Raw genomic sequence first — 13,644 nt, 5'->3', positions numbered from 1 at the left:
TATAATTAAAAAGACCATTGTCATAATTTTTAATTTAAACTTTTTAAGTTTGGAAATAGTGCTAAGATGAAGATAAACTAATATTGTTTGTAAACTGAGAATTTGCATTTAGTTAACAAATGTTTGGATAAAAAATCTGCAAAAATAATTTTTTAACTAAAATATTCCCCGAGTAAATTCCCCCCAGAGGAATGAAGAGACCTTAAATTAAGTCATGAAGGAGAAAAAGTTGAATACAAATGTTAATAACAAACAAAATCACTTAAACATAAATTATTCATAACTTAGAAAACAAAAAAATAAACAAGACAATAAATATACAAAGTGACAACAAAAATAGCCTCTAAAACAAATAATAAAAAATCACTGACAAACAAACATTCGTTCTTTGGGTGTTCTCTTTTCAAAACCAAATTCTAAAATCTAAGAATTTCCCTGTAAATGGAACAAGATTTTTCCGTTTATATTTGTAATTTAAAAACGGAAAAACATTCATTCTCTTTCTATATTTCCGTTTTTTTTGTTTTATATCAGTTAAACAATTTGTATTTGTAATAAAATATATGTAATTATTTGAAACAATGAGCAAATTGTTAGTTGTTTTGAATACCTTTTCACATCTCAAAACGGCCAACATGTAACTATGTGGATGTATATTATTTTATTTTCTTTATGAATGAAATACAATTTATTTTGAAGCAGTTTGTTTCTGAAATCTGGGGTCAGAGGTTGGATAAAAACACATTTGCTTTGAACTTGGTCTATTATTGCAAACTTTATCTAATGATGTGATGGTGCGTTCACTGTCCTGAAAAGGAGTCATTAGTTTAGCTAGAAAAGTGCTGGACTTATTTCTTAACACCATCGTCCAACAGTTTTCTCTCCTGCTCAAACTCACATTTAATCTGGTTGTGGACACTTGAAAATGAAGTCCACCTTTTTGACTACAAAATGCATGAAAATGTACAAAATTACACAAAAAATGCCCAAAATGACTGAAAAATACACAAGATGACTACAAAAATGCATGAAAATATACAAAATGAGGATAAAAACACTCGAGATGTGAGGAAAAATATACAATATAACCAATAATGCATCAAAGAACAAAAATCCAAAAAGTGAGAGGAAAAACACTAAATGATCCAAAAACACAAATGACACCAAAAGTGCGGTTCTCAACCTTTAAGGTCGTGAGACACTGGGCCAAAGGCCTTCAACAATTTGAGCCAATTTTTGCTTGATTTTTCTGCAACTACATCAAACTCTCCATATTTTAATCTATATTCATCACTTTTTCTTGCCATATTTTGCTCTTTTTCGTGTATTTTTGCTAAATTAATTCCATTTCTGCTACTTCATCAAATTGCAATGCTTTTTCTGCACATTTTCCCACTTTCAAGACATTTCCTGCACCTATAAAAACCCTTTCCACACTTTTCCACCTGTTGACCCAATATTGTCACTTTTTACCTCTTTTTACCATATTTCAAGCTTATTTTTGCCAATTTAACCACATTCACGATTTTTCATGCCCTTATTTGCCAGTTTATACTAATTCTTCCAACTTTTTGATAATCACATTATCCCAACCCCCCCTCTTTCCAATTTCTACCACTTTTAAGCCAATATTTGAGACTTTAAACCCTTTTTTTTTTTGGTCTCTGTCTTGTATCCAATGATGTGATGGTGCGTTCACTGTCCTGAAGGAGGCGCCATTAGTTTACCAAGAAAAGTGCTGGACTTTTTTTTTTTTTTTTTCCCTAACACCCTTCCTCACATCGTCCTACAGTTTCTCTGCTGCTCAAACTCACATTTAATCTGTCTGTGGACACTTTAAAATGAAGTCCACCTTTTGCTTCTTGCTCATCATTTGGTTTGAAGCTGCGGAGCCTCGAGCGCGGGAAGGTAAGAGCGCGTGCGTGCGTGCGTGCGTCCTATTAAACATCTAGATTCTTTTTTTTTTTTTTTGAATGTGTCGAGGGTTTAAAATGCAAATAACAATAATTTCTCTTCATACGTCTTTGGATGTAATAAACGTGTATCTGCGCCACACGTTCACGGTGTGTGTTTTGTGTCAGTTTCCAGACCACAGTGTGTCTTCAAAGACCAGACGTTCAGCCCTGGACAGAGCTGGCATCCCTACCTGGAGCCTTTTGGCTTCATGTTCTGTATGCGCTGTCTCTGCTCTGAGGTATCAGCATTAATAATAACATGTAGTAGAGGTGGGACTGTTCGATTATATCGATTAGGAATCTTTGCTGGAGAAATCGAGATCAAAACAACACCAAAAAACACAAGATGACAAAAAAATGCAGGAAAGTATAAACATTGACTGCAGAAATGCACAAAATGAAAGAAAAATACGTAAGATGACTACATTAAAGACATGGAAATATACAAAATGACAAAAAAAAAACATTAAAAAAAATGACAAAAGTACACAAGATGATGACAAATATGCATAAAATATACAAAATTACACGAACAGTGCACAAAATGACAGAAAAACAAAAGATGATTCCAAAAAATATATGAAAATATACAAAATGACAACAAAACACAAAAAAGGACAGAAAAACACACAAGAGGCAAGAAATATAAAACATTCCACCAGAAATGCACAAAATGACAAAAAAATACATGACTACAAAGATGGATGAAAATATACAAAATTACACTTCAAACACAAAAATAACAGAAAAATACTCTGACCAAAAAAATGCATGAAAATATACATGACAACAAAAATGTAAAAGATGTGAGAAAAATATACAAAATGATTACAATACACACAAAAAACAGCAAGAAACACAAATTGACAACAAAAATCCAAAAAGTGAGGAAAAACACTAAATGATCCCAAAAACCACAAATAGCACCAAAATCATCAATTTTTACTTACTTTTACCCTTTTTCTACACCAAACTGTCACATTTTAACTGATTTTCATCACTTTTTCTTGCCACATTTTTGCTCCTTTTAATGCATTTTATGCATATTATTCCCATTTCTGACACTTCTACATCACATTTCAAAGCATTTTCTGCACATATTTTCTACTTTCCAGACATGTTCAGCACCTATAAACCATTTCCACCACTTTTACACCTAATGTCACATATGTTGACCCATTATTGTCACTTTTACCCTCTTTTTCACCATATTTCATTCTTATTTTTGCCAATTTAACCACATTCACGATTTTTTCATGCCCATTATTTGCCAGTTTAAACTAATTGTTCCTATTTTTATCTCAATTTCTTCCACTTTTTACTTACTGCAGCTCAACCATATTGATTTTAAAATATTTGTTACCATGGCGATGCATCGATCAATGATTTTTTCTCCCACCCATATCCTAATACTAATCAGGATGTTTTACATTTGAATTCCTGGTCTTTGTGTGTTTGTTTTCTCGTCGTGTGTCAGTCGGGGCGTGTGAAATGTAACACCATCAGGTGTCCAACGCTGGCCTGTGACCACCCTGTGACGGAGCCCAGACAGTGCTGTCCACGATGCTCAGGTGAGCTCTGAGCCAATCAGCAGCGTCGGCTCATCATGCACCCACGTCAGAGTGTGTGTGTGTGTTTCCTCAGACCAGCCCCGGGTCCCTGCTGGACTGAGAGCTTCAGCCAAGTCCTGCAGATATAACGGGAGTGTGTACCAGGCTGGGGACACCTTCACCAAACACAACCTGTTTCCATCCAAGCACAACAATCAGTGTGCGCTCTGCACATGCTCAGTGAGGTCACATTCCTTTCTTTCACCTTCATTTCATTTCAAAGGAGAATAAAAGTCGTTTCCAGGTCTGTCCAATCCTCAAAGCCTGGTAGTCTATAGTCCTCCTGGTGTTTCTGTTAAAGAAAATCACTATCCCATGATCCTCCAGTGAAAAAGGGGTGGAGCCACTGGTGGAGAAGTTTAAATGGGGTGCAAACCTGGGTAAAGATCATAAGCTCTGCTCCACACATAAAATATTAGGACTATTAGAACTTTAGGAAGTGAAATTAATATAGAAACTGACTTATCATTTTATAACATGTGATTGTATCTGATCAGAGGGTCTCAACATTCATGTCAGCATTAGAATAACGACCAATCAGAGCATTAACATTAGCATTTTTGTTGTTTTGTACATTTTTGAAGTTATTTAAAATGTCCTCGTTTTATTAGTTTTGTCATTTTGTTTATATTTCTGTCATTCTGTGTGTTTTGTTGTTTTATGTGTTGGGAGTGATTTTGTGTATTTTTCTGCAATTTTGTTTGTTTATTGAAGTAAGTTTTTTTTAATTTTATTGTTTTGTGTGTTTTAGTCATTTTGTGTATTTAGTTGTCATTTTAGATTTTACCTTCATTTTCGGTGTTTTTGTTATTTTGTATATTTTCCGTGCCATTCTGTGTCTTTTTGTTTTTGGAGTTATTTTTATTTCTGTTTAGTGTGTTTTTGGAGTCTTTTTGTTAATATTTCTGTCATTCTGCATGTTTCTGTTGTTTTGTGTGTTTTTTGTGTATTTTTCTGCAATTTTGTGTATTTGTTGGAGTAAGTTATTGTAAATTTGTTTTTGGAATAATTTTGTGTATTTAGTTGTCCTTTTTTGTCTTTTATGAGGTCATTTTGTATATTTTCCTCTTATTTTTTGTGCTTGTCATTTTGTATATTTTCCATGCCATTCTGTGTTTTGTTGTTTTTGGAGTAGTTTTGTCTATTTTTGTTGTTGTGTGTTAATGGATTGGTTTACTTTTAGGGGTCTCACAAAGGGAAGTATATTTAGGTAAACATAATTTGAACCAAATATGTGTATACACAGATACAGTATGTGATGTATTAAACTCAGTTAAAGTTGCAGTTTAACTCCTTCCCCTAATGAAGACAATATTGCTCAGGTCTGTGTTTTTCTTTGAATGGCTTGTTTTGTTGAGTGAAGCCAAAAGTAAACGCATTAAAGCCGAACATTTCCATGATATCAGGAAGAAAACAGGGAGGGGCTTAGAACTGTCAAACTCAGCACAGTTTTATTGCCGCGCTCAGTTTGCATGTGTTTTAATAGATTCATTTTTGTCCTAGATTTTTCTGTCATGACGTTCTTTGTGTTGACAGAATGGAAACATCTTCTGTGCTCTGAAAACATGCCAACCACTCACCTGCTCCTCACCAGTGTCTGTTCCAGAGACCTGCTGTTTGGTGTGTAAAGGTAGTCAGACTCCTCCCACCTGAAAAATACCCCCCCAAAACCCTTCATTCTGTTTCCAATGTTAAAGTGAAAACAGAACGGACTAATGTGGATCAATCACGCTTTCAATGCTGCGACTTGAGATTGCACAACTTAAAGGTGGAGTCTGTAATCCTGCTTAAAAACACTTTGTTTAACTGGGTGAAGTGGTTCTTCTATACTGGGAGTAGTCAGTACATTATGTATTTAGAAAAAGAGACAAAAACAATCTGAGTTTTACACACAGACATGAACAACAAACCATCTATAAGGGGGAATAAAGGGGAGAGATTTTTGGGGTCCATCCATAGTAAAATGATGGTCTATTGTTCTATGAATCTGTGAAAAACAGACAGAAAAAGTGGTAAAAAAAAGTTTCAAAGTGTCAGCATTGGAACAATTAGTTTAAACTGAGAAATATTGGGCATGGCAAATCATCAATGTGGTTAAATTGGAAAAAATGAGCATGAAATATTGTGAAGAGGTTAAAAGTGACAATAATGGGTTAACATATGTGACATAGGGTGTAAAAGTGGTGGAAAGGGTTTAAGTGGTGAAAATGTCTTGAAAGTGGAAAAAAATGTGCAAAAAAGACATTGAAATTTGATGAAGTGTCAGAAATGGGAGAAATGTAGCAAAAATATATTAAAAAGAGCAAAAATATGGCAAGTTTGGGTGTAGTTGCAGAGAGAGAGTAAAAATGTTGTAAAAATGTTTTTTGTTTCTTGAAGGCATCTGGCGACCCCCTCCCAGTGTCCTGACCTCAAGGTTGAAAACCCTTGGTTTACGGGTGTCCACATCCCACAATGCAATGCACAAAATGTCAGTAAACATTTAAGTATTAATAGTGGAGATAAATACAAACTTATCAGCTGCAATTTAGACCTTTTTTTTTTCAAGCAAAAGATCTTTGATTTATTGATTTGATCAATGAGGCCTATGCAATGTCTTTATCTAATGAAAAATAATCACCTCCAGCAGCTTTAACTATACCTTTAAACACCACACACACACACACACTCCTTTCTTATACCTGGATCTTTTATTTTATAGATCACTCTACCAGTGGATCGTCTACTGATGATGGAAACCAGCAGCTAAACCGAGGCGTCGTATGTGTTGCTTTAATTTATTCTGTATATTTTTCACGTGTGACATGTCTGTCAATGACATCTTTGAAAAAATGTGTGGAAATCTGGAAAACGTATGTAAAAATCGAAATAACATATGGAAACATCTAAAACCAAACTTGAAAACCACGTGAAAAAACACATGAAAATAAAAAAACCATGTGAAAAAACATGTGAAAATACAAAAAACACATGAAAAAGCATGCGAAAATCTAAGAAAACACATGAAAATCTGAAAAATACATGTGAAAATTGTGGATATATTTGTGAATATTTTTGAGACAAATGTCATATGTTGAATTCTGTGTTTACACAGAGACACTCAGTGGACCAGTGTTCAGGAGAGCCCAGGAGGGCGCGGCCCGACCGTGCCACCCCTCCCCGGGTCAGGGCGTCCTCCAGAGGCCTAGTCCTCAGCAAACTGAACCTCAAAGGAGCTTCAGAGACCACGGTGAAGATTCTGCTGCAAAGGAAACACCAAAGAGGTGAGAGCCGGTCCATCTGTAGATGCTGAATGTTTCCAAATGTAGAGTGATGATTTTATGCGTTCCTTTTCTCACAGCGTGTTTATACAACGGGAAGACGTACTCGAACGGAGACACGTGGCACCCAGTGTTGGGGAAGGTTATGGAATGCATCCTGTGCTCTTGCACTGACGGCCTTCAGAACTGTAAACGCATCACGTGCCCCACAGAGTATCCGTGTCAGCATCCCGTGAAGTCAGCAGGGAAGTGCTGCAAGTCATGTCCAGGTAGATAACGAACCGCAACCAAACTAATCCAGGGTTCGCGCCAGCACAGTTGAACATTGGGGGCCATTTCACTGTGACTTTGATCTTCTACGCAGTGACTTTGATGCCCTATGCAGTGACTTTGATCCCTTACGCTGTGACTTTGATCCCTTACGCTGTGACTTTGATCCCCTACGCTGTGACTTTGATCCCTTACGCTGTGACTTTGATCCCTTACGCTGTGACTTTGATCCCTTACGCCGTGACTTTGATCCCCTACGCCGTGACTTTGATCCCCTACGCAGTGACTTTGATCCTCTACGCAGTGACTTTGATCCCTTGCTCTGTGACTTTGATCCCCTATGCAGTGATTTTGATCTCTTACGCAGTGACTTTGATCCCCACGCAGTAATCTTGATCCCCGACGCTGTGATTTTGATCCCCCTATGTTGTGATTTTTTTTTCCATTTCTCTCTCTTTTTTGTACATTCTTTCTCTTTTTTCCATTTTTTCTCATTTTATTTTTATTTCTCTTTACTTCCTTTATTTTGCTTTTTCCTTTCCTTTCCCCCCCTTTTTCCCTCTTTTTTAAAAAATAAAATAAAATAACAGTAAACAATAATAATACAAAAAAATGTGTAAGTCCCAATATTATTGTGGGTCCCATATATTACCTAATTTCCCCCTATGCTGTGAAAAATTCCTGGAAAGAACTCTGCAATCTGATGGGACTCCATCGTCTCACTCCACTCATGTTACTCTCTCCAGAGAGTAAAGCTGAAAGTAACCAAACCCAGTGCTACGCCGGATACAAAAACAACGTGGTGGTGTACAAAGTCGAGACGTCTCTGAACGTGGACACGCCCGACTCTGTGAAGATCATCGCTGCTGAGAGACCGAGCACCGCTGAGCTGGAGGTTCACGTGTGGAGCACGGCAGAAGGTCGGAGTCCTCGGAAGATTCAAAGAAACGTTGAACTCGAATCAAGTTTCCGTTTGTTTTCCCAGGTGTCTTACATATGATGGAAATCGGCGACATCCAAAGAAAAGACATCCTGGATCATCCCGAAAACTACACGTTACTCACAACCCTCGACGAAGGTTTGTTTCTGATTACGATGCTCCTCGAGGTTGAGATATTGAGCAAATTATTTGGAGCTTTTTTTCCCCCTCTTTCAGACATGTGGAGGAGATTTAAAGAGGTGGGAGGAAATCTGAGTAAAGCTCCTCGGAACACAGTTTGTCAGGACGGCATCCGGATGATCATGAGCTTCCTGAATCCTAAGCAAACAGAAGGATTCTGTTCGCCCTGATTATTTCTCAACAACTGTTGTTTTCTATAGACATGAATGAGACTGTGAAGCCAACATATCTCCACACGTACAGGTCGGATTTGAATGTATCAGGCAGGTTATCCCTGCTCGTTGTGTAATATAAATAGTTAATCTGTAACATATTTATCATATAAATGCTTTAATTTGTGTTTTGTTCAGACTTCAGATGAAGTGTTTTGATGTTTAGGTAACTTGAGTATCCACCAGCAACAAAATGTGAAATAAAACAATCCAGTCGTTTGTTTGTGGTCTGTGTAAGTCTTATAACAAAGAACAAAAATGCTCTGTTTCAAATGTTTTAAGTTTGTGATGTCACAAGGTAAATCGGGAAAAAATAATACCCTCCCCTCCGCTGTTAACTCCACCCATGGACTCCACCCCTAATTTGATGAAAACTTTAGCAAAAGTCCGTCATTGTTTTTCGTGCGTGCGTGTGCGCGTGCGAAGCTGAGTGACAGGAGAGAGAAAGGGCTGATCTTCTACAGACCTTTTCATTAACAGCGCCGCTTTTACGGTTTAAAATATCAACTTACGCTGTTACTAAAGGATTGACGCAGAATGTAGGCTTATTCAAAAAGTTAACTGCTTTAATTTTGCCCTGGTAAATCCATCTATGAGGGGGAATAAAGGGGAGAGACTTTTGGGGTCCATCCATAAAGTCAGTAAAATGATGGTCCATTGTTGATAACCACTTTTATTTATTTATCTGTATATATCACTTTTTCTTGCTCCCATTTCTGCCACTTAATCAAATTTCAATGCCTTTTCTGCACATTTTCCCCCACTTTTAAGACATTTTCAGCACTTATAAACACTTTTCACCTAATGTCACATATGTTGACCCATTATTGTCACTTTAACCTATTTTTAACCATATTTCCTTCCTGTTTTTGCCAATTTATCCACAGTCATGATTTGTCATGCCCATAATTTGCCATTTTAAACTACCTGTTCTTACTCCCCCCATTTCTACAACTTTTAAGCTAATATTGACACTTTAAACCCTTTTTACCACTTTTTTTGTCCATTTTTGCACACTCTAAATTACAACTTTTAACCAATTTCTGTGTTTTTTAAAATCCCATTTCACCACCTTTTCCACCATTTTTAATCACTTTTAACCCATTTTATTTCTGATTAAAACAAGGATTTACATCTTTAAGATGACATACTACGGCACAAATAATTATATCATCAACTACCTTCAGGTAAGGTGGGAGTCCCTGGAACCTTTATTTTGGGGGTCGTGGGCTTAAAAGGTTGAAAACCAATGGTTGACTAAAAACCCAAACCGTTTTCCAATTTTGAGGAGCTAGCATGTCCACCAGATGTATAGCAGATCTTTTTGTATTTTCTGAGAGTAGGTGGAGCTGTATTACTGTACCACATGTCAGTTTCCTATGTGATGAAGTTCCTGAGATATTGGAAGCTGAAAATAAGGACACGTGAAATAAACCCTTTAAATGTGATTCCTTTCATGGCGTTGCATCATTTTTCATCTGAACCTCCAAACGAAGCAGGGAACTCTTCTCCTCTTTTTCCCGCCCACTGGTTTTCAGTGCAGGATGCATGTTATTGAATAATGGCTTCGTAACTTTTCAGCCCAGTGGGAAACCAGTGTAAAAGCAGATGTTTTTATCAATGGACAAAGATCACTTCCTTCTGCTTGTATGTGTTGGAGGTGTGTTACACGCTTTTTCATCTTTCTACTGCTCACATGGCCATGGTCTTCCACTCATACTCTAATCCAGAGCCAAACCCTTATGAAAACTATGATTAGTTTTCATAAGTGACGTAAATGCAGTTTCTGTCGGCAGCTGTTTTAGGGCGGGGACGATGGGCTGATAAGTTATGAGGTCGATACAATATATCTAATATTTGACAATAAAAAATACAAAAAAAATCTTTAAATAAATATATTATCACTTTAATACATTCATTTGACTTTCCCAGACTTTGGCACCACAGGACATGCTATAGAAGCTACGTAAACCCAGGAGCGCTGCTGCTTCGTCTACCATGAGTCTACGGTAACTGTTAAGACTTCCTCAGATCCGAGCGCTTAGACGTTGTTTGGGCTGTTTTTACAGTAGCTTCGGCCAGTGTTGTGCAAAAATCTGTGACCTGAAAAAATCTGTGAAGGCTGCGGCTTCTCGGCAGAATTACCTGATTGATTAATTGATTAAAGGATTTACATACACATAAGAAACACAAACTAGTAAATAAAGGTCAAATTAAATATACATCTTAGTAACAAGTTCAAAATACAAATTATTAATATTATTAGAGTAAAGCATTGCACAAAAACAAGATAAATGTCAAATATTTAGCCTAAATTTAAAAAAAATTAAAAAAAATAATTTAACTTAAATAGCGGCAGCTTGAAAACTTTGCTAAAAAAAAAAAAAAAGAGACAAATACATTTATATTGCCCTGTAGTGATGATTTAGCATCAAGTATTATTTTTAATTTAAATACTTATGACTAAGATGTTTTGCTTTTGACACTCACATTTTGTGAAAAGATCCAAAACTTCCAGGAGTCAATCTATTTTTTTATTGTCATTAAAACTAATAATTAATAATACTATTAAGTTTAGTATATGCTAATAATTTCAGAGCTTTGGTCATTACATTTTTTTCACTCAGCTAATTTGGCGCCACCTGGCTGTATGCCGCACTTAGCGTTTGCCTATAGAAGGGGTCGTCCCTGGTTACGAGGCAAACATTTAATTGTTTCCATGTGTGTTGCACAGTTTGGTAATTTGTTAAAATGAAAGTGTGTAAAGTTGAACAGGAGTGTTTTCTCCCTGTCCTTTTTAAAGCCAGATACATTCATTGTACCGTAGAATGTAAAATTGTGTTGAAACGAATGACCTTAGGAAACCCTTAACATGAACACGCCCAGTTCAAACCAGAAACAACATTACAGCAGATATCTGATCTCAACTGCTTCAAACTGTAATAAACTGGCTGCTGGACAAATAAAGGACATCATCCACCCAATAAGGAGCCCTCTCTACATCTGTCACTCTGACAACAGTAATATCTTTGATCTAATGATAGAAGTGCATCAGTTCAATGTAAAGAGTCTGGAACAAACATGCTTTAAAGTCCTTAAGGATCATCTCTGCCCAAAAAACTGCACCAGGCTGTGGTAGTTTACAAATAATCCATCTATCATTTGTTTTTCATTATGTAACAAAAACATGAAAAAAAAAACTCATTATTTGATATTTGTTTCCAAAACCAAAATAAAAAAACAGAAAACGCCTTGTTTTTCAAATTCAAGCTCTTTTGCTTTGGTACAGAAAATGAAAAACGAAAAACTAACACCTTTATTCATTTTCTCTATTACCGATTTGGCCAAAGTACGTGACCCGGAAGTGAAGCGTTACATATTCTGAGATATCTTTATCTCTGCAACACTTAAGAGTCTCTAAATCCTCCTAAATGTCATTGAGGAGGTTCTGTGTTCAACACCAGCTAAAGCAAAAAGGACACGTTTCTGATGCACAGTTGGAACCAGCGATCTTGTCATGCCGAACTGCCGTTAGCATAGCCGTTAGCGTCGGATGAGAGCATACTTTAGGGTCACGTACTTTAGCAAATCGCTAATAGAGAAAACAAATAAAGGCGTTTGTTTTCTGTTTTTTGTACCAAAGCAAAAAAGCTTGAATTTGAAAAACAAGGCGTTTTCCTTTTTTTCATTTTGGTTTTGGAAACAAATAATGAGTGTTTTTTTAGTTTTTCACGTTTTTGTTACATAACAAAAAACAAATGAACCAATGATACACAGATTACAAATGCCTGGAATATTCCCATTTTTCTTCAACTGCAGTATGAGGCCGTTCACGTTATCTGTGAAGAATGTTTGCAGCTTGCGTTGCAGGAACTGGTTGATATCCTGGGTCAGGATGACCTTAGTGTGACCCCACAGTTTATCAGAGTCTTTTAAGGTGGATAAACCACATGCTGGAGGAACGACAGGGAGACATTACGACTGTTACCAAAGGTACGACTGGGGCTGAAAGTTACATCACGACACGACAGTCACGTGTCACGGCAAATTTACGCTTTTGTCCTCGTTTGGAAACATGATTTGTGCTCTTGTTGAATGATGAGCTCCAGACGAAAGCATGATGGTTTTATAAAAATAGATTTATTATGAACTAAATGGAAAGAAGGTGTCCTTCCTGCAGTGAAGAAGAAGGCACGCTGACTGGGAAGTCTTCTAAGCACACACTTTAGAAGGAGGAGTTAGATGGAAAATCACTGTTTATCAGAGCTTTGGTATGAGACCTTCAGCAGAGACTGTTTTTTGCTGGCACTGTGAATACAGCACAATCTGTCTGTACTGCGAGTAATCTAATCTAACATGACTCAGCAAAGGAGCAATGTCTCTGTTCAAAAGTACAACGATATAATGCAGTGTATAAACACATGACAAACTGTACACATGAACACACATTTGATGATAAGATGATTAAAATAGAATAATCTGAACCTTTGTTTCACCTCTTGGTCTCTAATATCCTTCAAATCATGTCTAAACGTTCGTTTCTCTGCTCTGAGTCTGGGATCAACGACACCTTGTTTTGCCGTCGGTTGCCAAACGCCGTCTTACTGATGTTTAGAGGTTTTTCTAACACCATAGAGGCCTTTGACTACAGCACTAACATCTGGATTCCAGTTCACATTCATCCCAGTCTGGAGGATTCCATGACTAGCTTATTCTTCTACAGCACTGTCTTCCTTGGTGGATACGTCTACTTTGTGGGTGATGCTTTAGGATTTGTGGAGGTTTAAACCAGTCAAACACACTAAGCTTATATGTACACTCTACCCTATATGAGTGTTACCGTGCTAAAGGGATGCATCTACGCTGTGAGGTTGAGTAAACCTCACTCAGAGCTGCTGAACGCTACCAGCCTGACATCAACCAGTGGAGACGTTCATTGCATCAATGAAGAGGACCAGGGCCAGCTGCACCACACTGAACAACAAGATGTACATACTGTATGTGGAGGATGGAATGACTGTGGAGAGCTGAAAACTGCTGAGTAATACAACCCAGACACCAACCAGTGGACACTGATCACTCACATGGGAACATTGGTATAGACTTGGGGTCGTTGCATATATGGGCCACATTTTGCAGTTGGAGGCAGCGATGGGTCCAGAGTTCTGAGGTCTTCTGAGGCTTACGACCCAGTGACCAACACCTGGTACGATGTCC

General features: G+C 37.2%; 1 protein-coding gene across 1 annotated transcript; it reads left to right on the top strand.

The window, feature by feature from the left end:
- The first annotated feature begins 1,769 nt into the window (after positions 1–1,769).
- On the top strand, positions 1,770–8,521 carry LOC114459269 (chordin-like protein 2). Its single transcript, XM_028441580.1, has 11 exons — positions 1,770–1,908; positions 2,082–2,194; positions 3,433–3,526; positions 3,600–3,745; positions 5,102–5,195; positions 6,267–6,325; positions 6,660–6,828; positions 6,906–7,094; positions 7,842–8,015; positions 8,081–8,173; positions 8,252–8,521. The coding sequence occupies exons 1-11, from the start codon at positions 1,842–1,844 to the stop codon at positions 8,383–8,385; spliced, it is 1,332 nt and encodes a 443-aa protein (XP_028297381.1). The 5' UTR covers positions 1,770–1,841; the 3' UTR covers positions 8,386–8,521.
- Positions 8,522–13,644: the final 5,123 nt, after the last annotated feature.

The sequence above is a fragment of the Gouania willdenowi genome, unplaced genomic scaffold, assembly GCF_900634775.1.
Source record: "Gouania willdenowi unplaced genomic scaffold, fGouWil2.1 scaffold_279_arrow_ctg1, whole genome shotgun sequence".
Lineage (NCBI taxonomy): Eukaryota > Metazoa > Chordata > Actinopteri > Blenniiformes > Gobiesocidae > Gouania > Gouania willdenowi.
Note: the sequence above shows the minus strand (reverse complement) of the source record. Positions and strands in the feature narration are given on the sequence as shown.